The 27,113-nt window shown below is 39.4% G+C and overlaps 1 protein-coding gene and 1 long non-coding RNA gene across 4 annotated transcripts in view; one reads left to right on the forward strand and one right to left on the reverse strand.

Moving 5' to 3' along the window:
* LOC144310692 (uncharacterized) overlaps window positions 1-12,123 on the forward strand; it is a 33,860-nt gene extending 21,737 nt beyond the window's left edge. Inside the window, exons 4-6 of one of the 3 annotated variants that reach the window (XR_013376358.1) lie at window positions 5,080-5,276; window positions 9,850-9,940; window positions 11,929-12,123. This is a non-coding gene — a long non-coding RNA (uncharacterized LOC144310692). Of the gene's footprint in view, window positions 1-5,079; window positions 5,277-9,849; window positions 10,607-10,650; window positions 11,732-11,928 lie in introns of those variants that run through there. The other 2 variants (XR_013376356.1, XR_013376357.1) reach the window with 2 other exon arrangements.
* Window positions 1-21,940, reverse strand: part of CYP2J2 (cytochrome P450 family 2 subfamily J member 2) — a 43,357-nt gene extending 21,417 nt beyond the window's left edge. Inside the window, exons 1-2 of the mRNA XM_077892002.1 lie at window positions 21,637-21,940; window positions 8,795-8,957 (exon numbers count right to left, since the gene is read on the reverse strand). Of these exons, the coding sequence (XP_077748128.1) occupies window positions 8,795-8,957; window positions 21,637-21,846 (373 nt within the window). The 5' untranslated portion in view covers window positions 21,847-21,940. The remainder of the gene's footprint in view (window positions 1-8,794; window positions 8,958-21,636) is intronic.
* Window positions 21,941-27,113: the final 5,173 nt, after the last annotated feature.

A 27,113-nucleotide genomic window follows, 5' to 3' on the forward strand; every position in this document is an offset into this window, starting at 1 on the left:
GGGAGACTGCATGTGTGGATCTTCCTGAGTGGAAAGGATTGCCTGTCAGCTTGAAGTAGTTATGGCAGTGAAGGAGTCTCAGCACCAAGTGAAGACACGTGAGAGAAAACAGCAAAACATGATTAGTCTAACAAAAAGGAAAAGAAGACCAAATAAGAGTCCTTTGATAGTTGACAAAAATCCTCTTCCAGTCTAGGAGTTTAACCAATCATTAAAGGAAAGAAAAAGACCGTTTAAAGCGCCAATTTGAGTATTCTTGACAGAAACCCAGAACTATTTTGTGATTATCTGGAACATACATACAGCATTCTGTTTTTATGTAAGCTCAAGTTCCACCTTGTGTAGCAGTTAAAACATCTAATGCCATTCTGTTTTGTAGTCTCACGTAGGGCTTTGACCATGTCCTTATTAAGAGCTTCCATGTGCCAAACAACAATGTCCAGTTCCCAAAGAGGGAATAAAGGTGGATGCTAGGTGGCCATACCAACGAGACACAGAACGTGTCCACCGTTGTTGAATTTGGAAGGTTGCCTGGGTTGGTAATGGTTTTAATAACGCATTTGTGCATCCAGGCAAAACCCAGAGTACAGTGGCCTATCCAGCTTTGGGGAAGCCATGGATTCAAGTTGGAGCCACGTAGCCACTGGGTCCTGTTAGGAGACAGTCATCTAGTTCTGGGTCTCCTTTAACTGCAGTCAAGATATCAAGGGCTATTCAGTTTTAGAGGACCATCTTTTGAATTTGTGTAATAAAGTCTGCTGTCACTTTGCAGGAACCAAGGGAGTCCAAATCTAGGGACAATTTCTCTAAGCAAAGTTTTCTGTCACCTCTGTGGTCTTTTTACCCAAATGAGTAGCCCCTGTTGTAAACCCTGTATTACCTTCCATTGGTTATTTTTGGGTATAAAGATTTTTCCTCATTAGTAACAAGCCAGTCTTGTGCCTTTCTTGGTCTGAATAGACTGGTCTTATGGACTTTATTGTTAAGACTGGTAAAAGACTTAATATTTGCTTATTTTGTGCTGCCTGCTTGGCCGCACAATCTGCCAAATTGTTTCCTTTAGATTCTAAGGTCACATCCTTTGATGTCCTTTGAGGTGAGTTACAGCCACCTCCTCAGGCAGGTGTACACCCTCAAGAAGAGTAATGATTTCAGGCCTATATTTGATTGGCGAATTATAGTTTTATAATAATCCCTTTTCTTCCAAATTGGTCCATGGGCATGTAGGACTAGGAAACCATATTTGGAGTCAGTACAAATAATAATTTTTAAGGCTTTGGTAAGTTCAATGCATGAGTGAGCTCTATAGCACACCCCAGCTTTTCTTATTCCCTTTTCTATGACACTATTGTCATCAGTACACCAACTGTTACCTGTATTTTTGATAGGGGACTCTTTTAAATCTCGTTGACTAGAATAAACAAGATCAATAACCTCTGAACGGGTATGCTTTATAGAGTAATATGGTCAGGTAGCTGGGTTTAAAGTCTGACAGGTTTTAATTATATTTCAGGCATCTCTATGAGCGTAGCTTTGTATTTAATAAATTGGCCTCCCATCATGTATTGGAGGCCCTTGGTCTCTAGACATTCTGGACCTGATGTGAAGTCATTGAAGTCAGAGACTGTCCCATAGTAAGCTTTGAGGCTCCTACCAGGAGGACTGTTGTATGCTTGGCTAAAGCCTTTGTTTGCAATTGTACATTAATAGAAGTGGCTTCTAGGATAAATATGACTGAGGGATGATACCATCAAGAAGCCCTCTTTGAGGCCCAGTTTTAACGGAATCCTAATTACAAGGAATCACTGGCAAGTTGGAGAAGACTTGTCTCAAGAGATAAGTGCATCCTCAAGTGCATCATCCAATCCAATCATAGAGAAAGTGGGATCATCCATTATCTCCACAAGTCCATAGTTAACACCATAGAATGGAGTATACGCTGGCTTTTAAGGAGCAATTCTCTCACTTCCACCACACAGAATTGGTAAAGATGCTAGTTGAGTTATACAATTGTTGGAAAATCATCTTTACCTATGCTTTGATAAAATGACCTTTTTGTACCAAAACGTCTCAAGAATTCTTTCTTGGCTGTTGGCCAAACCCTAACATTTTTCCTTTCCTTTTTTTTTTTTTTTAAGATTTTATTTATTCATGAGAGAGACACACACACACAGAGGCAGAGACATAGGCAAAAGGAGAAGCAGGGTCCATGCAGGGAGCTGGATGTGGGACTTGATCCTGGGACTCCTGGATCACACCCTGAGCCAAAGGCAGATACTCAACCACTGAGCCACCCAGGCATCCCCCTAACATCTTTCCTACATCACCTAGGCCTTCATGCTCTACTCCAGGACCCCAACTTAAGGACCTCTTGCAGAGCATGTTTGATCATAATTAGACCAGTAAACCCCCTCCTGATACTGAATGATAATTATCTAAATAGGCCTCCTCTGCATAGACCAAGGTTGCTGGAGGAAGCAGGGCATTCCAGCTGAAGGGGACTCTGACTCTCACTCTTTCAGTATTCCTTCTCCCCCTAATAGATGTAGGGGCTTCTCCCTCATTTCCTGGGTTAATGGCTATAATTGGAGCGAACTGGGGATTTTAAGGAATATTCCCAAGCAGCTGCTGAAACTCCCTTTGTTTCAGGGCCAGACATGCACTGCCTATTCCTCCTTATGGGGGGAAAACATGTCGTCAGTTCGTCTGTTGGACCTGACAAGTTCTAGAACTGAGAACCCTTTCTCTGCCTTCTGGCAGCACTTTACCTCTTCTGTTTTCTCATCCCTCACTTTTTGTTTGGGCACCACCCTGGGTGCATGAGGCCTGTATAGATGGTTCCTGTGCCATTCTTGGCACCTCTGGCACCATGGCTTCTTCTCCCCCTCTCTATCAAGGAGCAAAGAAGAGCAGCCCCTTGGAGACCTAACACCACCTACTCCAGATTTCCCCACCAGTGTCTCAGGTGAAAAATTGACAAGGGGGAACAAATTGGTTGACTTTTAGGTGGGCCTAGGGGGAACATAATTCAGCATTTAAGTTACATTTGTTGGTTTCATTAGGATAGATCTGTCTTTAAAGTTATCAGCATTAAATATGAAACTTTTATTCTACCAAAGTTTGCTCAACATCAAGTAGGTTCATGTTACCTCTGTTGCAATTTGTTAGCAAAAAGATGACTTAAAATGATGGTTAATTGTCTCAAAATTTTCATGGGTAATTGTTAACATAGTTTTCAAAGTCTTTGTTAACCTGAAACTAAAGTTTTGCTTGTATGATAAATGGAATTGAATTCATTGAACATTTGAGTCTTTTCCAAATAAGGATGAAGTGCTAAAGCATTGATTACTGGACATAGGTTTATGCTTTTGACTTCTTATTGCAAAAAAAACTAAGGATCTTGAGTCTATTGGTAAGCATACTTTGTGCTTAACTGATTAACAAATTTGCTTCTAAAGAGTTTTGGTGTAACAGTTCATATTTGATTACTACTCAGTTTTCACTGGAGACTAAGGTTTCTAGGATTGCCAAGTTCTGCTAAATGTAATTAAGACGTGGAAATAAAAGAAGTAATGCAAATGTAAGAACGATCTAAGGTATGGGAATATATTTTTGTTGAAGGTAAAAGAAGGTGATTTTGCCTAAATAAGACTGGAAAGAAAAGGCTTGGGACAAAATCTGAATGCAAAACAAAGTTGTAGAAGGTTTGTGAAGGGAAATCTTTGGAAAGGAATTTTAGTGTGATGAGGACAGACTAAAATTGAAATGAATGGATTTTAGGGCAGCCCGGGTGGCTCAGCGGTTTAGCGCCGCCTGCAGCCCAGGGTGTGATCCTGGAGGCCCCCCAGATTGAGTCCCATGTCGGGCTCCCTGCATGGAGCCTGCTTCTCCCTCTGCCTGTGTCTCCTGCCCACCCCCCATGCCCCCCTCCCATGTATCTCATGAATAAATAAATAAAATCTTAAAGAAAAAAAAAGAAATGAATGGATTTTAAAGTGCATTGGTGGTATATGATTAAAAGTGCTTTCTGATTAAAAAGACAAAGTTTTCTTGAATTGTTCATCTGCTCTTGATAAGAAAATGTAAATAAAGTTTTTTCTTTTGTCTATTTAGAAAGCCAGTTTCTATGTTTTGTCCTTATCAGGTCTTTGATTACTTGGTTAAAACGTCTCAATATTAAAAAAGCTAAGTTTTGCTAACAACTCCATAAACCTACATATTTACCTTTGAAATCTCTTATTGTCACCATGATTAAATTTTAAAAAATTGAATTTTGTAATGATCTGTAATCCTATTTGGGCACGTGCTATTACGTTCTAAGGTTTTAACAAACTTCCCAAGATTTAAATTGTAAATGAAGTCTCTTTGACATATTATTTTTATTTGGTATGTTAAATTACTCTGGAAGCACTGCTAAACAAATGATAAGCATTAGGTTAAATTTGGGTAAATGCTGTAACTATTCTAAAGATGATACCTAGTTCCTAAAGTTTTAATATGTTCCAGTATAAGGCCATTACTTAATATTTTGGTTAATGAAGTGTTATGTGTCACAGAAATAACCAGATTTCCTTACCAGCTATATTGTAAACTCTCATCAGATCTTTAACCATGTCCGTTTTTGAGTCTTTTGTCATTTATAGTTATAGGCCTTATTCTATAAAATGGTTCATCTTTAAGGAGATTCATGTAAAGGACTTTTAGGACAAATACAGGTATTCAATATCTTTAAGATCATAAAATGGAAATGGGTAAGAATTTCCAGAGCTAATTAAAGCTGCATTCAAACTAAATAAGAATAGTATCAGGGACTAAGTGATTGGGAAAAATGATTATAGATTTTGTAACTCTTGGTTGAAACATTGCTGGTTCTCTAGTATTTGGTCTTCCAGACTAAGGAAACTTTCTTTTAAGACATCAATTATATACAGAAATGATAATAATAAAACAAATTAAAGCATTTAACTTTTCTATCTGAACCCTCAGAAATTCAAAAGGTCTCTCAGTAAATATTCTTTCTTCCATGGCAATCCTAGTCATTTGCATAAATTCAATAAGAATCTGTTCTCTTTGCAACAGGACACCATTGGAAACATTGGTCATTTTACCAAGGCTTTGACTGGAATGTCATATTTGAGAGACATGCATAGACTCTAATATAACCAAACAGCTTTAAGGAACTAAGATCGACTTTATGAAACAAGGAGCCTTATATAAAGCCCCTTGGAACTGTTGGCCTGATACCTTGCTTACAGAGTTCCCAGCAGCCTCATGAGGTGAGTGAAGAATGTCACTTCCTGGCAGGTGTAGGAACCTTAGGATATATTTGGGACCTCATGAAGAGGAAGCCACCTACGTCTACAGGTATTGTAGGCACGTCTGATGGCAAGTACCTGGCTTAGCTTCTGGCTTGCAGAGGCTACTAAGAGTTCAACCTAGAGATTCCTTATGAAAGTTCCAGCAAAGCAGATTCTAAAAGATCTATGTAATAATCATTTTTCTTGTTAAGTTTATTTAAATAATTAGGCCACGTTTGTTAAAACCAGACCTGTTTTTCAAATAAATTAGTCCTGATCTGGCTATCTCTGATTAAAAATAAGGGTCGTTACAGAGAGAACATGTTTCAATAACACATCTTTGTAGATACTAAATTTTAACACTATTTATTATAAACTAGGCTAGATCTTGAATTCTGGTTTCCTCAAATCTTGGGCTACGGCTCTCCAAATAAGGTTTCCAATCTTCTTCCATTCTCTTGACTTAGTCATTAAAAACTAAAACTGCCTTTTTTCCTAAAGCCCTAAAAACTGATGCTAGACAACTTGAGGTAAACTTGAGAGAAATTGTTACAATGGTTTATAGACCATCTTCTTGCTTGTTATTATGGATAATAACAGGACCCCATGGGCATATGATTATTTGAATAGCTGGAAAAAAAATGGCATTGGTTCCCCAACAATTACATAACCCAGCTAGCACTTTGACCAATTCTCTATGGCTGGGATGACAAAATCACTCCGTAAAAGCCAGAGTGTACCCTCTCTCTGGGGCTAACTATGGACTTGTGGAGATATTGGATGACCACAATTTTTAATAAATGGATTAGATGATGCACTTGAGGATGGCCTTATCTCTTGAGACAAGTCTTCTCCCACTAGCCAATGATTCCTTGTAATTAGAATATTGTCAAGGTTAGACCTCAAAGAGGGCTTCTTGATGACTTTACTCTTTAGTCATATTTGTCCTAGGGAACTACCTCTATTGATGTAACATGCATGTAGACAAAGCATAGGATGACCACCTTTAATAACTATCTGATCCATTTCCTTACGTCCCTCAACTCCCAAGTGTATAATCAGTCACCCCTCACAACCGTGGCGTAGCAGCTTTAATAAGAACACCGTTTTGCACCAAAGACGTCTCAAGAATTCTTTCTTGGTCATGGGCTCCAGATCTTCCCCCCATCAAACCTCACCTACATTCCAAAACTACATCAAAGAAATGACTCAAAAAAGCAAGGAAGAGTATTTCATACAGAAAGAATAGCACATGGAAAGGCAAAGTGGGAAAAACAAACAAACAAAAAAACAACCACCTTGTGTTCAACAGTCCACCATTTGTTTTACAACTCCAATAAGGCCATCCTACATTTTTTTCTTCACCTTCAGAGTACTTTCCAACTCCTTATAGTGTCTGGCTTTGGCCTCCACCATCTCCACAAGATGGCCATCTCTGTCAAATCCAGGGAAACTTTTCAATCTTATCTTCCTTGATCTTTCAGCAGCATAAGGCACTTCTTTCCTGAAGCCCTCTCTTCCAGTGGTGCTCAGGACAGCACATCCTCTAGATTTTCCTCCTTCCCATATCTTTTGCTGGTTCATCTTCTATCAAATCTTGAAATGATGGACTTCTTCAAGATAAAGTCTACAGCCTCTTCTCTTCTCCCCAGGAACCCCATTCCTGGGAAATCTCATCAGCTCCTATACTTTTAAATAACATCTATTGATAGTGACCATTTATTTCTGTCCCCAAGCTCCAGACACATATACACAACGGTCTGCCTGATTCGCCTACTTAAAAGCCTTTCAAACTCACCATATCCATGATTGGATTCATCATGTCCATATAACTCCATACCCAAGCCAAACTAAACATCTGTCCTCCAAACGTTCCCTCCTTTCCATCATCTTTGCACTTGGGTGTCTACCTTAATACTTCATTCTGCTTCCCATCTTCCTTGATTTAGGTCATCATATCTTATTGGATTTATCCCCCTAGATACCTTAAGTTCATGTATCTTCACTGCCACTAATCTGGTTGAGCCTACCCTATCATCATTTCTTGCCATCTCCCTAATCTAAGCTATGAGCTTGTCTAACCTAAAATGCTACAGTAGTCTTCTGCTCCCCATATACCATTTTCTACATTACAACCTACATAAGTTTTTAAAATGTATAATGTAAATATGATCATTCCATTCTCTATTTAAAATCATTCAAGAGTAAGGTGCCTGCATGGCTTAGGCAGTTAATTGAGTGCCTGCCTTCAGGTTCGGTCATGATCTCCAGGTTCTGGGATGGAGTCCTGTATCGGGCTTCCTGCTCAGTGGGAGTGTACTTATCTCTCTCTCTCTCCCCCCTGCCCCTCCCCACTGCTCATTATCTTTTTCTCTCAAATAAATAAAATCTTGAAATTAAAACAAAATAAAATAATTAAAGAGTTTCTATTGTTATTAGCTTAAAACCCAACACCCTTAACAAGAGCTAGCATGAACGATTTCTGGCCAAGCTCAGCAGTTCATCTTCCTTTAGTTACCTCCAGTTTAATTAATCCCTGCACTTGACACACTGGCTACCTTTCACTTCCTCAAGTTCACTGTCCTTCCTCCCTCAGGGACTTTTCCTATTCTATTTCAGCTGTCCTATTGCCTCCTGACTTTATTAAATTGATTGTCACTTATGTATATTAGCTTTCCTTGAATCCCAGAACTAGATTAGCTGTCCCTAATAAATGCATCCTGCACATATCTTAATAAGCCTAATGCTTTAAGTTATTAGAGCTAATTGATACTATATTTCTGAATAGAATGTAAGTTACCTAAGGACATGGATTTGATCTGCACTCACTGTTGTGTAGCTAGTGCCTAGCACTGTGCTTTTCACATAATAAATGGAGTGAGTGGATGTAGAGTTGGAAGATAAACTATTTCAAAAAGGAATTGGGAAGCACCTGGAAAAAAAAAAGGTGTTTGGTAGAGTAATAGATTCGAGTTATCCATTTAGTTTTTTAAGTGTTTATGTTTATTTAATGATAATTTTAAGCATTCTTGCCAAACTGTTCTAATACAGAATGGAAGGCTTGAGATACTCTGTGAACACAGCCCTAACAAGAAAGCATAAGGAACTAGAAAGCAAGAAGAGGGACTTACATAAGCAGCAGAAGGAAGCAGATCCACATCCATTTTCCTAGTGGAAGAGATTGGAGTGGGAAGCAGAAAGAGAGAGCGAGAATACATTGCCTCTTCTTCTGCTATCAATGAGTAATGCATTTACTTATTTATCAAGCTTTCCAGAGCAAGTTCATGCAGGAGACACAGCTTCTTCCAGATACCTGATAAGACCCTGCCAAATTCTCTAAGGGGGTGCCTTCAGTAGGGAAATATGGGCATCCAGCCTTCTTTAATTGTAGGAATGCACCCACTCCTTGAGAGTGCTGGAAAATTAGTGACAGAGGTACCTTTAACAGACTATAAGAATATCAAACTTACCCATCTTACATTCGTTAAGAAACTTACCACTGTTCTTAAAGACACGTTCACGGATAGGTGTGATAGGGCGGTTCACAAAGACTTGGTTCTGGTCCACAAGAACTTCTTTGATCAAGGGCAATCCAGTTACAACAACTAAAGGCATGTCACCCATCTGCACACTAAAAACGTTTCCATATTTCTTTACAAACTGAAAAACAGTTAAATAGTCACAATTGAATATGCATGTGTCTGTATGTCCAGGAATAGAGGGGTTGTGTGTAGCTGGGGAAGGTCTTGTACCAAGGAGAGTCTCTGTGTACCTTGGCATGATGGGTACCTTTCTCTTCTGTTTGCTTTTCCCCTCCTCTCAACTAGACTTGGATTGAATTCACTATATGTTCCTTGTAAACATTCACTCATATATTGAACCTACACAAATTGAGTGAACCCAAGAATGAGGCATGAAGATGTAACTATAATAAAACAAGGTCTCTAACTGTGAAACATCTTAGAGTCTAGTGAGGAGAGAGGATTCAGAATACCTGACTCGCCAAAGAAGACTGAGAGACTTAGTGTAAGTCTGGGGTTGCAAGCATGGACTTCTTAGTAAATCATAGCTGTTGAAGTAGTTAAGAGAATGTCCCCTTCCTCAACACGTGCTAGATGACTGAAAATTCATGATAGGGCTGGAGCCTGCTATGTAGAAAACCACTCTAGTTCTGGAGCTATGTGGACAACTCAGCTCTATGGTTCACTAGCTGAAAGTTGCTTTACTTTTTTTTTTTTTTTTTTTTTTTGAGCTTCAGCTACAAAAAGGAAAAAATTATTCCTCCCTCAATGATTTTGGTGAGGAAGAATGAGAGCAACAGTGTGAAAGGCAATTTGTTTTCTGGTACCTGGCGCATAGCCACTTGAGCCCCCGAGGAATGAATGGGCTCTGTGTGTGCAAAGGGATGAAGAAACGCACACTCATGGCAGCAGAGAGGACGAGAGCACACAGGTGATGTGCTAGAGGAGGGCACATGGACACTGGGTGACATGTTTATCTCATTTACTCTCACAACCACCCTGTGGCATTAATGATTTTCCTGATCTTTCAGAAAAGGAAAATGAGTCGAAGCCCAAGCAATGTCACCAAGGTGACCACAAAGCTACTGAGTGGTGAAGGGACTTTGCCAGGCATTATGTAAGGTTTGTGGACAAAGACGTGAAAGAAAGAGAGGGAGGGAGAGAATGGAAGAGTGCGTGGTATGTCAGGAGTACACACAAATGTGCAGGTATGTGCAAGTGGGTTGAATGAGAATGAATGGTATTTAAGGTAATACTATTCAAGTGAATAGTAAATCAAGGTATTTCCTGATTTGTTTATTCAAGAGATGACTCTGAGTAGACCTTATCCCTGCCTCTTGTCCATCTGGGCTGTGGCTAGCTTCAGGCAGTGGTACCAAACAGAAGGGCTCCATTTCCTCCGTGTATCTATGGTCTCTCCTTCCTAATCCACACTGTTTATGCTTTCCCTTTCCACCCTCAATGCCTTGGACCCCACTGTCCCCATCAAAGCAAATACAATGGATTACACCAGTCTCATTCTCCACCCTGCTCCCACATTAAAAACCAAGCCTGAACTCAATATTTCCCTTGTTCGTTCAGCCCAGAGTCTTCCACCAATCTTTGTTCATCTCTAGCACAGTATGTTCTATCTTGCTGGAAAGGGTAGCCCCAAGATTCCCTCTCAGATTCATCTGCCTCTAAAGTACATGTCTCTGCTTTTAAGAAATGGTAGGAATGGATCCATAAAAATCAAGCAAATGTTTTCTTTTTGTTTCATCTTGCTGACTGCCTGGATGAACTTCTTAGGTTTTTTTTTTTTTTTTTTTTTTTTTTTTTTTTTTACTTCTTAGGTTTTATAAAAAGGATTTCTTGACTAATTTAGGATATTCAGAAAAGATGTTTTTGGAATGGCTAAAAATCTCAGGTTAAACTAAATGACTCCTAACTGACAATGTGCATCTACAACCTAGAATCTCAGCTTGTACTAATGAAATGTACAGCATTTCATTAGTATTTACTGGAGTGAACTCCTTCAGAGTTTCAGCCCCTCCAGCTTTCTGCCCATGTAGATTTCTCAACCAAAAAAGAACTGGATCAGAAACTTTCATGGCATACTCAACTGTGTAAATATGGATAGATCAAGTGACCTCCTGGAGCCCTGGTATTGACTGTGGTGGTGTCTAACACTTTTCACATGCACTGTGCTGGTCATCATGCTGTCACTTTACAGGATGACACACCGGGCATCTGAACACTCTTTTAGGTAGAGTATACTACTGTCCAATGTACAACAATAGCCAAGTCATTACAAAAATGAGAAAGTAATAGAATACAAGGGGTTAAAAAGTAAGATGATTCAGGAAGGCAAATAGAAAAATGAAGAGAAAAGAATTAACACAGAAACTGATAAAATGTGAACAAAAGTAATAGGAAATTCAACACAAATGGTCAAAATTGCAAGTGTGGGATTAAGTACTGACATAATAAGATAAAGCAAAATAAATGTTCAGAATAAAGAAAAATTAGGAGGGGAAGTTAATGAGATAAGAGCTTAAACCATGATTACCAATATCTTGATGGACAATTGGGAGAGATTCCACTTCTAAGTTCTTAAACTCAAGAACCCACAGAACAAAGACACAAAGAGAGGAAAAGGAAAAGAGGAAAAGTAGAGTGATTCTCACTTCACAGGCAGCAGGGGAGAAGGTTTGCTTCTCTAAATTCTGACCAGCCCTGAGCAGTGTGTGTGTGTGTGTGTGTGTGTGTATGCACACATGCATGTACATATCATTCTAACAGACCAAAAAAAAAAAAATCCTGTTTCTATATGTTACTAAAGTTTAACATCTTTTCCCCAATATGTATATTATATTTTTTAAATGGCCTGCTTGTCTTCTAACCTTTTTTAATTGGGAAGTTCAATTTTGTACTCACTGATATGTAGAAGCTCTAATAAAAAGTTACAAACAGGAAAACTTTTATTACACAGGAGTCTGGAGAAATATATATCAAATTCTATAGAGTAATTGCTCAGTGTGTTTATGTATGTGTATGAGGCTGGGTTGGCACAAGGAAGGGCAAGATTCTCTCCCTCTCACTCACTAAATTATATTTGAAATTTTTTTTAGGGCAGCCCGGGTGGCTCAGCGGTTTAGCGCCGCCTTCAGCCCAGGGCGTGATCCTGGAGACCCGGGATCGAGTCCCGCATCAAGCTCCTTGCATGGAGCCTGCTTCTCCCTCTGCCTGTGTCTCTGCCCCCCTCTCTCTCCCTGTGTCTCTCATGAATAAATAAATAAAATCTTTAAAAAAAAAAAAGAAAAAAATTTTAACTTTGTTTTGCTTTTATAGTTCAGAAGTATTTTTATCTGATAAAAAGAAAAAGAAAACAGACCTAAGGAAATAGGAATAAAGCACATTAACAATGGTTCTTACTCTTCTGAATCACAGAATCCTTTGAAAATCTACTGTATTCATGGATCTGCTCTCCAGTAAAATCCTATACATATGAATAGTTATGCATGCAGTTTCAGGAATTCACCAGTCTCTTGGGGCCCATGAACTGCTAAGAACACTGGTCTCACAGATAGTTCCTGGGGACTATGCTAAGTTTCTGAGAACAGTGTGTGGAAAGCAAAGTCTTCTTTTTTTTTTTTTTGGAAAGCAAATTCAAGTTCAACTCGTTAGTTATAAGATGCTTGAGAGTTGCCAGGCAACTCCTAATATTGCTATGTTAGACATGGGGAAATATAAAGGTCAACATCCGGACGCCTGGGTGACTCAGAGGTTAAGGGTCTGCCTTCAGTTCAGGGCATGATCCTGGAGACCAGGGATCGAGTCCCATGTCAGGTTCCCTGCATGGAGCCTGCTTCTTCCTCTTGCCTGTGTCTCTGCCTCTCTCTCTCTCTCCGTGTCTCTCATGAATAAATAAATAAAATCTTAAAAAAAAAACAAAGGTCAATATGATATGGTGTTTTCCTAAAGTGTCAAAGTCTCTTGGGGCAATCCTGGCTGCAGGAAAAAAAAAAATAAGGCACAGCAGAAGTGATGCATGCTATAATACTGGTAGATGGGCAGTCCAGGTGGCTCAGCAGTTTAGTGCCACCTTCAGCCCAGGGCATGATCCTGGAGACCTGGGATCCAGTCCCACATCGGGCTCCCTGCATGGAGCCTGCTTCTCCCTCTGCCTGTGTCTCTCATGAATAAATAAATAAGATCTTTAAAAAATATATACTGGTAGAGAGGGATTGTGGAGGCCAAGAAAAATTAAGGCCATTCCACTCAAGTTTAGCATTAGCACAGTACAGCCATCTTAGGCCCCTGGGAATAAGAGCTGAACTTTACAGGAAAAACTGCAGAATGTCCGCGGCTGGGAATCCCATATCAGAAAGACAACAGCCCATCCCCATGGTAGAAAGTTCCATATTAGAAAATGAGAACAGAGAGGATCCCTGGATGGCTCAGTGGTTTAGTGCCTGCCTTCAGCCTGGGGTGTGATCCTGGAGGCCCAGGATCAAGTCCCACATCCAGTTCCCTGCATGGAGCCTGCTTCTCTCTCTGCCTGTGTCTCTGCCTCTCTCTCTGTGCCTCTTATGAATGAATAAATAAAATCTTAAAAAAAAAAATAGAATGAGAACAGAGCCCACGCCCACGCCCGTGGCAGAAAGTCCCATATTAGAATGAGAACAGAGCTCAATGCCCTTGAAAGCCCCATGTCAGAATGTAAACAGAACTTGAGAAATTCCTCCAATTCCTCCATCCCTTCTGGAAATCCCCTAGACCAGCCCATAAAAAACCCAGCTGTAACCCACTTCGGGTTCCAAGTCTTTGCTCCGCTATGTCGGGTATACTTGGACTCAAGCTGGGGCTTGCAAATAAACCCTCGTTCGCTTGCATCAGTGTCAGCTCCTTGGTGGTTTCTCGGATTCGCAATCTTGGGCATAACAGGATATGAAGCTATTGAAAGAAGACATGAATCTCTATCCCAGATATAGGAGAAAACCTCTAAGAGGAGATGGTATTTGAACTAGATCTGAAACGAAAGTCAGGGTGCCAGCAAAAGCACATGCAGTGTGAAGGCAAGACCTTTTAGGCTGTGGGAACAGTGTATGCAAATATGAAGTCAGGAAAATGTGGGTGTTCAACAAATGAGTTATGTGGTTTGACTGCCGTGTAGGGTTCATTAAGGAGCACTGACTATGTGGTAGGTCAAAGCTGGGTGCTGGGGGGTACAACAAGTCCTTAAATTAAAGAAGCTCACAGTCTAATGGAGCATCAGTTCTTATTTTTACTATTCTGTACAATAAATCATTTGATGGGACCAAGTTAGGAAGCATGTAAAGGAACCAGGTGCCAAGTGCCAGGAAAGGCTCCTGGAAAAAGTATCTCCTCATTTGAGTAAGGAGAAAGGAGAGGAAGCTGGCAAGGTAATCTGAGCTAGATTGAGGAGAGTCTTCTGGCCAAGTAAAATAGTTTGAATCCTGTTTTCTTTGTAATTAGAAATCTGAAGATGTTTGAATGGGAGATGTAAACAGGTGTTGAAGAACTTGGATTGTGAAGTTGTACAAATCCATTTGAAATCATACAGAGTGTAATTTGGGGGCAAGTTATCTGATTTCTCTGTGTTTCAGTTTCCAAATCTATAAAATGGGAGCCATGGCAAGATTAGCCATAATACTGATATTAATAATAAAATTATTTATTGTTATTGACATATCTAGGAACATATTTTATCAAAGGGACTCTGGTAAGATACTGACAAAGGAATGAAGGGGAAGAAGCCAGAGTGGGATAATGGAGCCTATCCAGCAAGGAGGCCATCACGGGATGCTTGGGATGCAACAACACTGACTTTCCTTGAATTACTTGCTTTCAACTTTTAAAAAAAGTTAAGAGTGGCATAGATATAGAAATAAGCCATCAACTGTATGCTAGGTACCCTGGCAACCAACTGATATTCATGAGGTTGTTTGATTCTTACAACAATCCTAGAAAGCATTTTTAGTTTGCAGAAAAGAAGATTTGGCACACAGCTTATGGGTATAAAGTTTGGGCTCTTTCTAACTCACTCTTTAGGTTTCATCCTTAAATGAAGGGTTGAAGATATTCTCTCTTCTTCTGAGTGATGGCACTCTCTATGTATTAACTAGCCATATGAGTTCCCGATCAAAAACCGTATTCCCCAGCTTCTCCAGGTATAGCCCTTGGGACATGAGAAGTAGTGATGTGTGCATCTCTGGGTCTCATCCTTAAATAAAAGCTGCTTGTTCACCACCATCCCTATTCCCTTTTCCTTGGACTAGAACTCACACACAAGACTATTGCAAGACCAGAGCTACAACATAGAAGGAACTGGAGCTTTTGGATGACTTTGTGGTACAAAGCAATCTCTCTGTCCTCTCCTGGAGGGAGGAATGCCTACATCTGAACTCATTTGTGGGAGAAAGGTGAATTTCAATCTTTTTTACACTACTGCATTTTGGGGTCTCTGTTATAAGCAGTTCAATGTGTATCCTAACTAATACATGTATCCACCTTATCTATCATTCTTCCACTTTGATCTAATAAGGCTTTTTCTTATTTAGATAAATGTTACTCTAATAGATCATACAGCTATGGCACAGAAAACTTAGAAAGTAGAGGCAAAAACACAAGAAAAGGTCCCATAATGCCATTTAAACAGGTTGGTTTCTCCACTGTGCTGTTGCCATGCTTTAGCTCCTGCAACTTTCTCCCATTTAAAATCTCTTGTCCCCTTAATTTCACTTACTTATTTGCCTAACATTTAAAGCTCATTTAAAGCTTAACCCAGTTTATTCCAACATTCTACAAGAGGTTATCTCTAGGGGTTCCATTCTCTGTGATCCTATCTCCTGATACCTCATTTGGTTACCATGAGTCTACACCACACATTTCATCATACACTGTTTTGCGTTGTAGCTGTCCTATGGTAAGCATTTCATAAATGTGTTAGGAAAATGAATCCATGAATAAATCAATCATCCCCTATCATGAAAAGTCAAGTGGCATAAGTAGAGAATAGATTTAAGAGTCAAATAGCCTTGGATTCAAGTTCTTGTTTTGCCATTATCTATGCTGAGTAACTCAAATGACTTTATTGTTTTAAGCCAGTTTCCTCAGTGGCAAAATGGAAACACCACCAGATAATGCTTACATTGTGTGTCTTTTGTGAAGATTAAATGAAAATGGACATATAGATCCTGATACAAGACCTAGCAAAGAGTTGGTACTTAATGTTTCCAAGCTGCTAGAATGTAAATTTAATTATAACTAAATGCACCATTTGACTCCATTTGTTTTACAATCGAAAATATTAAAAATGCCAATCTATATGCAGTAAAATTTAACAGTCTGATCTGATGAGAAAACATCAGGCCATGCATAAGATCCTAGCATCAGTTTCATTATTAGCCAGTTTTATGACAGGCAAATCATTTATGCTTTCTTTATTTTTTTTTTTTTAAGATTTTATTTATTTATTTGGGAGAGAGCTAGTGAGAGCATGAGCAGGGTGTGGGGAGAGTGAGATGCAGGCTCCTTGCTGAGCAGGGAGCTCAACATTGGCCTCAATCCCAGGACTCTGGGATCATGAACTAAATTGAAGGCAGACACTTAACCAACTGAGCCCTCCTGGAGCCCCTCATTTATCCTTTTTTTTTTTTTTTTTTTTTTTTTTTAAGATTTTTTATTTATTCATGAGAGACACAGAGAGAGAAAGAGAGGCAGAGACACAGGCAGAGGGAGAAGCAGGCTCCATGCAGGGAGCCTGACGTGGGACTCGATCCTGGGTCTCTAGGATCACGCCCTGGGCTGAAGGCAGATGCTAAACCACTGAGCCACCCGGGCTGCCCTCATTTATCCTTTCTAATCACATCTGTATTAGTGGTAAAACAAAAGCACAGATCAAATTTCTGATTCCAGATAAGATTCAGTAAAAGCATTCCATTTTACTCCTGTTAATCATGACCCTAATTGGCACAGACAAAAATAACTCCTGCTTTTATTTTTTTCTGCCAAAGTGTCAGAAGAAGCCTGACCCAATAGGACAGAAACATTTTAGCCTTTCTACCTTCCTGTTCTGGAGGCCATGAAAAAAGATATGATTCTCCCCAACCCTGATGGATGCTGCAACAGTGGAAAACATGGGTGGAAAATTGTCTTTACCCTACCAACAAATGATGCCCCTTGCCCACCCAGTCTGTGAGCTAAATTGTAACTATCACTCCTGAACTGGAGGAGTCAAGAGGAAGAATTCTAATTTCTACCTTTCTCCTACAGAAATAAGGAGATGTTCCTTCCCCATAGAGCAGATATGGATAGATCTCTGACTTCCATCCTCTCTGCATTAAGGCATAGGTTACTCTACCCAGGGTTGAGCAGGGGGCTGTCTTTTTTTTCCCACTTTCATTCTCCCTAGCCTGCACTGATGAGAATGTAGGATGGAGTCCTGTGTAGGTAGATAACACATAAGCAGGGAAGACTAGAAGCGCTGCAGAGGCTTTATAACTTAAACTGGCGTTTGAACTACAAACCATTAAAGTGAGCATTCTGAACATAAACAGGTTGACTCTCTGCTAAAATGGAAGAATTTACATGTCCAGAGTCATATAAAACACAATGTCCAGGATATATTCCAGAATTACCTTAGCAAGAGCCAAGAAAATCTCAATTTGAACATGTTAATACCAATAATGAGATGGCACAGATGTTGGAATTATAGGATAAAAATTTTAAAGCATATATAATATGTTTCAATAAACAATTACAAATACTCTCAAAAAATGTTAAGGGGCATGTGAGTGGCTCAGCCTGTTAAGTGTCTGACTCTTGATTTCAGCTCAGGTCATGAGCTCAAGGTCATGAAATCGAGCCCTGCATCAGGCTCCATGCTCCTTGTGGAATCTGCTTCAGATTCTTTCTTCTCTCCCCCTGCTCTCTCTCTCTCAAATTAAAAATCCTAAAAATAAAATAAAATAAAATAAAATAAAATAGAAAATCTTAACCAAAGAAATAAACAATATACATAGGAACTAAGGGGAAAAACTAAAATTTGAAAATATAATAACTCAGGGAAGCCTGGATGGCTCAGTGGTTTAGAGCCTGCCTTCAGCCCAGGGCGTGATCCTGGAGTCCCAGGATCGAGTCCCACATCGAGCTCCCTGCATGGAGCCTGCTTCTCCCTCTGCCTGTGTCTCTGCCCCTCTCTGTGTGTCTCTCATGAATAAATTAATAAAATCTTTTTAAAAAAATAATAACCCAAACAAAAAACTTAATAGAACAACTCAATGGCAGAAGGGTACTGATAAAAGAACCAGTAAAACTGAAGACAAATCAATAAACTGTATTCAATCTGAACAACACAGAGAAAATAGATTGACAAGAACAAACCTGAACCTCAGGGACCTATGTTAGAATAACAAAAGATCTAACAGTTGTACCATGACTGCCCAAGAGTCTCAGAAAGAGAAGAAAAAAAGAATGTGGAATTGAAAAAATATTGGAAGAAATAATGGCTGAAGACTTCTCAAATTTGATAAGAGATCAACCTACAGATCCAATAAGCCCAAAGAAATCAACACCAAGAAATACCATAATCAAATCTCTGAAAAGTAAAAGCCAAACAAACAAACAAAAAAGAGTGGGGTGCCTGGGTGACTCAGTCAGCTAAGTGTCCAACTCTTGGGTTCCGGGCAGGTCATGATCTCTTAGTCATGGGATCGAGCTTTGTGTTGGTCTCTATGCTCAGCGCAGATCTGCTTCAGATTCTCTCTCCCTCTTACTCTCTCTCTCAAGTAAATAAAATCTTTTTAATGAAATAAAAGCAAAAAAAAACCTCTTGACAGCAGGCAAAGAAAAACAACTCATTAATTATGGGGAGCAACAATTTAAATCATAGTAAATACCTCATTAGAAACCACAGAGGCCAGAAAAAAGTGGTATAACATTTTAGAGTGTTTTTTTTTAAATTTTATTTATTTATTCATAAGAGACACACACAGAGAGAGAGAGAGAGAGAGAGAGAGAGAGAGAGAGAGAGAGGCAGAGACACAGGCAGAGGCAGAAGCAGGCTCCGTGCAGGGAGCCCGACATGGGACTCGATCCCAGGTCTCCAGGATCACGGCCTGGGCTGAAGGCAACACTAAACCACTGAGCCACCTGGGCTGCCCCATTTTAAAGTGTTGCATGAAAGAAACTGTCAATCTAGAATTCTCTATTAAGTGAAAATATACTTCAAAAATGAAGGCAAACTAAAGTTCTATTCTTAGGTAAAGTTATAAGAAGTTTCTGCCAGCAGACCAGCTGTAAAAGAAGGGTAAATAAAGTTCCTCAGGTAGAAAGGAAAGATATTGGTGGAAAATTTAGAACATTGGGAATGAAGGAAGAGCAACATAAAGGATAAATGGGTAAATATAATAGAATATTCTCTTGAATTAAAAAAATATATGCTTAACAATTTAAAAGCAAGTTTATAATATTGTCTGATGTGGTTCTCAATGTATATAGACATAAATTTAAGACAATTATAAAGTGGGAAAGATACAAGTACTTAATGGGTATAAGATATCTATTATACTTGAAGTGGTAAAATGTTGATACTAATAGACTGCATTAAGTTACACATGTGCCTATTGCAATCCTTAGACAGCTATTAAACACAATGCAAAGAGGTATACTAAAAAGCACTAAAAATAAATTAAAATGGGATTCTTAAAAAAAGTTCAAGTGACCCACAGGAAGACAGAAAAGGAGAAATAGAATTAAAGACAGAGGTAAAAATAGATAATAAATAATAAAATGGCAGACTTAAGTACTGACTTATCAATAATTACATTAAATGTAATGACCTAAATCCACCAATTAAAAGACAGAGATTGGCAGAATGAAAAAAAAAAAAAAATGACCCACTGACATGCTGTCTGCAAGAATCTCTTTTCAAATATACAAATAGGTTAAAAGTGAAGAATGAAGAAGTATATATCATGCAAATAATCATCAAAAGAGAGCTGGTGTGGCTGTATTAAATTAGCTAAAGTTCAGGCAATGAAAATCACCAGGGATGAGGGACATTACATAATAACAAAACAATCAATTCAACAAGATGATAGAACAATTTTAATGTGTATGTACCAAATAACAGAGATGATAAATACATAAAGGAAAAACTACCAGAACTAGATTGAGAAATAGATAAACCTGCAATTATAGTTGGAGATTTCAAGATGCTTCTCCTAGTGATTGATAGAATCAGCAGATAAGAGGTCAGGGTATGGAGAACTAAACAAGATCATCCAATGAGATATAATTGGCATATATAGAACACTCAGACCAACAATGGCAGAATACATATATTTTTTCAAGCATGCATGGGACTATATCCTGGGTCATAAAACAAGCCTTAACAAACTGAAAAGACCTGAAATTATACAAAATATGTATCCTTTCACCATAATGGCATCAAACTGGAAATCATTAATAGAAAGAAAGCAGGAAAATTTCCAAATACTTGGAAATTAAACATATTTCTTTTTTTTAATATTTTATTTTTAAGTAATCTCTACACCCAACAGGGGGCTCAAAGTACAACTCCGAGACCCTGAGTCCCATATTCCACTGACTGAGCTAGCCACGTGTCCCTAAACAACATATTTCTTTTTAAAAAAATTTTTTTTAATTTATTTATTCATGATAGAGAGAGGCAGAGACACAGGAAGGAGAAGCAGGCTCAATGCCGGGAGCCCCACGCGGGATTCGATCCCGAGACTCCAGGGTCGCGCCCTGGGCCAAAGGCAGGCGCTAAACCGCTGAGCCACCCAGGGGTCCCCTAAACAACATATTTCTTAAACAAGGTATAGGTTTAGGAGCCTAACTTTAAAATTCCATGACTAATCCTGTCATTTAGTGTTACCAGTTGGGTGTTTCTCCAAGAAAGTGATAAAACCTTCTCCATCTGCTCTTGAGTACACGTGCACGGGTTTAAAGTGCTCTAGGTACACTAGGGAAAGGGGAACTAATATTTGTTGTGCACCTACTAAAAGTCATGTTTGACCATTGATTATTTTCTTTAACCTTCATAGCCACCAATCCCAGAGTTGTCATTCAGCTGGGTAGTGACAGGTAGCAGAGGTACCTAGCTGAGTGACAGGAAACCAGCTGAGGATTTTTGAGAAAGGGTTGGATGTTGGAGGGAATTTTAAGGAAATCAGAAGGGCCAGAGTTAGGAAACCTTGGTGGGATATGATTCTAAAACGGTGGAAAGAGGCTCCCTAAGAAGTCCTAACTCTGGAAGGCAATGGGAAGCACTAATAAAATTTAAGCAGAGGGACATTTTAAAACAATTACTTTAATGAGAACAGATTGCAGCGAGGAGACTGAAAGGGAGGAGCTCAGCTACTGAAAAGTGGTGAGGATTTATGTGGTACTATTATCATTTTACCTTCAGGAAATATAGCCTTCGAGAAGGTAAGCACAGCGTTGTTGTTGTTTTTAATCTCCAAGGATAAAAATATTAAAGAGGACAAAGTGATCACATTATAAATAGGATATTCCATTAACATTTAACAAGATACACAATTAAATGGGTTAAAGAATGTAGTATGTCTGGCACCCTTAAATAGTAAACAGTGAATACTATTTCACTTCTAGAAGGGGCAAGTGTAATCATGCCAGTCGACGGTGGGGAAACCGAGGCTCAAAGCAGGGTTCACCGCGGTACCTAATTAGCAGCACAGCCACCCAGCCTCCCGCCCACGATCCCCGGGATGGCCCCTGTCCTGCAGGTCAGGCTCAGGGCACGGCCCTGCACCTTCGCCCGCTCCTACCCGCTGCAGCTTCAGGTGCGACTGCTCAAAGTCCAGATGGAAGAAGTTGCCCACGAAGGGCAGGGGAACGGGGCCCGGCGGGTAGTTCTTTGGGCGCCGTCTTTTGAGGAAATCAGCAAAGAACAGAAAGGCGACGGCACCCAGCAGGAGGGTGCGGAGATGAAGCACTGCCCAGAGGGTGGCCGCCAGGGAGCCCACCGCCGCGAGCATGGCTCTCCCGTCCTCTCGCTCTGCTGAGCGCTGAGCCGGGGACGTCCCTGCCTGTCCCTGCTGCTGAGCTCGCAGGACCGCCTGCCCGCCCCGCCCCGCCCCGCCCATCATCTCGCCCATCTCGCCCCGACCCGCCCCTCGTGCAGCCACCCCGCTCGCCCCGCCCCTCCCACCTCACCCCGCTCGCCCCGCCCCCGCTGCCGCCCGCCCACCTAGCCCCGCCCGCCCCGCTGCCGCCCCGCTCACCTCGCCCGCTCGCCCCGCCCCCCGCTGCCGCCCCGCCCACCTCGCCCCGCTCGCCCCGCCCCTCCCGCCGCCGCCCGCCCATCTAGCCCAGCCCACATAGCCCCGCCCCGCTCGCCCCGCCCCTGCGCCCCACCGCCCTCGCGTGGGAACTCAGTCCCAGCTCTTTGCACCAGCCTCCTCACGCCCGCGCAGTGAGCCTGTTTCCCCCCCCTTCCTTCCCTGCAGCCCAGACCCCACGCCAGCCAGGCTGACCTCCAGAAGCCTGGGACCACATCCTCCCGCATCGCTCTCGGAAAAGGCCAGGCTGGGAGCACGATTCTTCTCTGTTTAGAAAGCCCGTCTCGGAGCCCCCGGGCTGCTGTGGTTTCAGCGCCTCCCCGAGAGCACCACAGCACTTGAGCTCAGTGGTGCTCAGTCTCCCTCTCCCATCCAACGGTTGGAATCCCGCCAGGTGAACGGCGATGCTAACAGCGGCACCTGCACTTCTCGGGCTCTTAACTAAATGCCAGGCGGCACACTCGCCTCTGTACATGAATCCTGTCGTTCTGACACAATTAGGCAAGATGCTCTTCTGGGTTCCACCTTGCAGTTGAGGAAACTGAGACCCAGAGGTTAAGTGGCGAATAGGTGGTGAATAAATAAATCCACCAGTCTGCCACACATCGGAACAAGATTCTGTATTTGTGACTTTTTGAAGATTAAAAAGCATTGCATCAAGAGGCGCCGGGGTGGCTCAGTTGGTTAAACCATGGACCTTGACCATTGATTCCTGCTCAAGTCCCTTATCTCAGGATCCTGAGTGTGGAGCCTACTGCAAGATTCTCTCCCCGCCTCTTCCTCTACAGGATTCCCTGCCCCCCTCGCCCCTTCCCCCTGCCTCTAAAAAAATAAATAAATAAAATAATTAATTTATTAATTATTTAATTAAAAAATAAAAGCATTGCATCAAAGCCCCTAGCACTGAGCCTAGTCTGTAACAGATGCTAAGTCAGCATTGAAAGAAGATGTCTTAGTCCTTCTCCTTTTTAGTTTGCCACCTGAGGTTCCTCCTCTGAAGCCCCAAGACAGTGGTAGGGCCCCAGGTTCCAACCTTCGGTGTCATTCTGTGTGTGCCTACCTGTGTCTCCTCATTTGTGAGATACTCAAATCATGACGCATAGTTTTCTAGTAGTATAGCACACGTTAGTACTCAACATATAGATACACAGTCTGCATAAAATAATGCAATAGAACAGAACAGAATTTAAGTCGCTTTTCTATGTTTCCAAAATCAGGACATCTTCTCACAGACTGTATAAGGAAGTGTTGGACTTTACTTGAAATCCGCAAAAACTGATGGTTTAGTGATATTTATAATACTATGATTTAAACTTCTATAAGAAGAAAAATGAAGACCACTTATTTGAAAACAAAGATTAAGTCTCACCTTCTATTTTCCGTCTCATTAGTTCCTTCCAAAGTAAAATCTCAATGCTATGATTGACATTTTTTCCTATAATGAATACTTTCAGGGCATTGTGTAGCATTTGGCAAATATAAAGGAAGAGGAAGACATTTTTAACTTTAAGAACATATTAATATTAATATAACCTTCCCTAGCTGAATATCATTCTCTTCTTGTTCCATTAAGTCAAAATAGAAATCAGTATAGATATTTGGTTTCTAATATTTTAAAATGTAATGTTACTTGTGAAAAGTATTTTGCATAAAGTTGTGTATACCTCAGGTTCAAGTTAATGGCTTTGATTTATGTTCTAAATAATAGGGAATAACACAAACATTATTAAGATCCTTAGTTATAACCAAGATAAATATTGGTATTGGTGTTAAATGCAACTTTGTGTTTCTCTCCTATGTTCTCTTATACTAACCAATCTCCCAAATCATTGAGTTGCTCTTAAAAAGAAGAAAAAAAAAAAAAAAAGGAAAGAAATCAAGAAAAGGAAAAAGACTTGACTTGACATGGCTTTGCGGTTGATCAAATCATTTTTTAATTGGTCAAATCACATACATGGAAACACATAAAGCAACTAAGTGGAATATATATCAAATTCTTAATTTTACTAATGGACAGAATTGCACTATGAAAAATTATCAAATTATTTTTTTCATTGGTCCTTAGGCCTTAGTTCTTGAGTAAAGTGTTAAGCCACTAATAAGTTAACCAGCATTACTGATTAACAGTTATCAAGTGAGTTTTTTTCAGCATTAGTTGAAAAACTGTTGTGAATCCTGTCTATCCAGAGAAGTAACACTCTATAAATACTAACAAATAATTATGCTAGAGTATTTTTAGATATTAAATCACATGTCAAGCATCTAAAGTGAATTTGAGATTAAGAGAAAGGCCTATTTTCTAAACAACAATGATAACTTCTTAATTTGCAAATTCCTTATTCTATGAATTAGAATAGTTTGAGATTTTTGAAATTTCTATTACTTGTCTTAATCTTCTTCCACCGCATGAGTACATTGACAATTAGAAGACACAAATATTTTTCAAATGCTTTTAAGGATTTATTTTTAAAATTGTGATACATTATTTTTTAAGAAATAATTTGACCCGTTGTATCTTTTTTTATTTGCTTTGGATGTTTTTTCCCAATATCTGAAAGTTGAAGGCATTTCTGTCATACTGAAAACAAACTTAAATGTGCTAAAAAAAAATTCTCGTGTGTCCTGTATTAGTATATCATTAGTGCCCTGGAAGTCTGAAGGCTGATCTAAACTTGCATGTTTTAGAATACTCAAGAAGAAAAAAATAACTACCTTAATGCCAGCCTTTTAGATTTCATGAATATTTTGGTGAGGAATAATAGTACATAATATAAGTATTTACAGAACTCTAAAAGTTACTTTCTATAAAATATAAAAGACACAATATTTATATAGAATCAGGTAAAGGAAATCAGTATTTAACATTGGATATTTTGTGCCTCGTGTTTACATTATAGTATTCAAATTGCAAGTATAACATTTTAATATTTGCTCCTATTTTTTATAAAAGTAAATCCTAAATTATTAAGCTTTTCCAAGTGAAAAAGTAACAATTTTTTAAAACAAAAGTTGAGGGAATTTGATGCCAGTAGAACAGCCTTACAAGAAATGTTAAAATAAGTACTTCAGAAAAAAGGAAAAAGCTAGAGGTCAGAAACTCAGGTCTACATAAAGAAAGGAATAGCATTAGGGAAGAACTAAGTGAAGATAAAAAACAAAAAATCTTTCGTTTTTCTTATTCTCAATTGATCTAGTAACAGATCAAAATAAAAATAGCAATGATGTATTCAGTGATTATAGCTTATTATTAAGTGATATGAATGATGAAATATTGTATGGGAAGGCAGTAGGAAAACTATTAAAGGTACTTTCACTACCAATGAAGCAGTACAATGTTATTTAAAAGTGGATTTGGATCAGTTGGACATGTATATTGAAAACCCCAGGGGATCCCTGGGTGGCTCAGCGGTTTAGCGCCTGCCTTTGGCCCAGGGCGCGATCTTGGAGTCACGTCCCGGGATCAAGTCCCGCATCGGGCTCCCGGCATGAAGCCTGCTTCTCCCTCCTCCTGTGTCTCTGCCTCTCTCTCTCTCTCTCTCTCTCTCTCTGTCTATCATAAATAAATAAATAAATAAATCTTAAAAAAAGAAAAAGAAAAAAGAAAACCCCAGGCAACTACTTAATAAAAAAAAAAGAACTATAATTAATATGCTAAGACAAAAGAGAAAATAGAATTATATAAAATGCTCAATTAAAACCAGAAAAAGGTAGAAAGAGAGTTGAAGACGAAAGAAACAAAAATCAAGAGCAATTAGTAGAAAACAGTAATGAATATGGTAGATTAATCCAACTGTATCAGCAACCACCTTAAATGTCAATGGTCTAAATGCACTAATTAAAAGACTAAGTCTGTCAGAGTGGATTAAAAAAAAAAGGACCTCTTTCAGATTCTTCTTGTCAGTATGTAGAAATGCAACTCATTTTTGTATGTTGATTTTGTATCCTGCAACTTTGCTGAATTCATTTATTAGTTCTGACAGGTAGGTTTTTTCTGTATGTGGAATCTTTAGGGTTTTCTATATATAAGATTATGCCATCATGAACAGAGATAGTATTAGTTTAGCTTAAAAAAGAATAAAACACTCAGGAATAAAGCAAGGAGGCAAAAGACTTATACACTGAAGACTATAAAACACTCTTGAAAGAAATTGAAGAAAACACAAATAAATGAAAGTCATCCCACATTCATGGATGGGAAGACTTAATATTGTTAAAATGTCCATACTACCTAAAGTGATGCAATGCAAGCCCTATCAAAATCCCAATGGTATTTTTTACAGAAATAGAAAATATAATATTACAATTCATATGGAACCACAATTCAATTTTTTAATTCCAGAAAAACCAATCATTTTTCTATAGTGAGTCACAGTTAAATGTCTGTCTTGTTTATGTAAATGTATCGTGAGTAGAACCATTTGCCCTCAGATTATAGTGTATGAAGCTTTTATACTACTTTTTTGAAGTCTATCTTACAGCAGAAAAGTGCACAAATCATAAGTGCACAGTTCAATTAGTATGCATAAAATTAACATATCCAGTATAATTAGCACATAAAATAAGAAATAAAATATTACCAGTAGTCTGTCCTCTGCCACTTTCCAGACATGATCCCTTATCCATGGGTAAATTTTACTCTGGTTTATAAAACTCAGGATTTTCTAATGCCTATTGAACCAAGCTGCACTCTGCTTGGAAAGATTTAGCTAGCTGCCTGTTTTTAGATATAGTTTTGTTCTTGCTTTTGATCATCTCACTAACTATATCAGCTTCAGTGTCTGACTTCTTGTCAGTTTTCACATATTCCCTTCAGACTCTGGTTGTTCAGCCTGGCTCCTTCACTCCTCACTGGCAGGGTATGAAGTAATATTAAACACCTTCACGCAAAAAAACAACAACAACAACAACAACAAAAAAAAAAAAACATGGTGACTCTAATCTTGTGATTGGAGTAAAGGAGCACC

Source organism: Canis aureus, chromosome 3 (assembly GCF_053574225.1).
Source record: "Canis aureus isolate CA01 chromosome 3, VMU_Caureus_v.1.0, whole genome shotgun sequence".
Classification (NCBI taxonomy): Eukaryota; Metazoa; Chordata; class Mammalia; order Carnivora; family Canidae; genus Canis; species Canis aureus.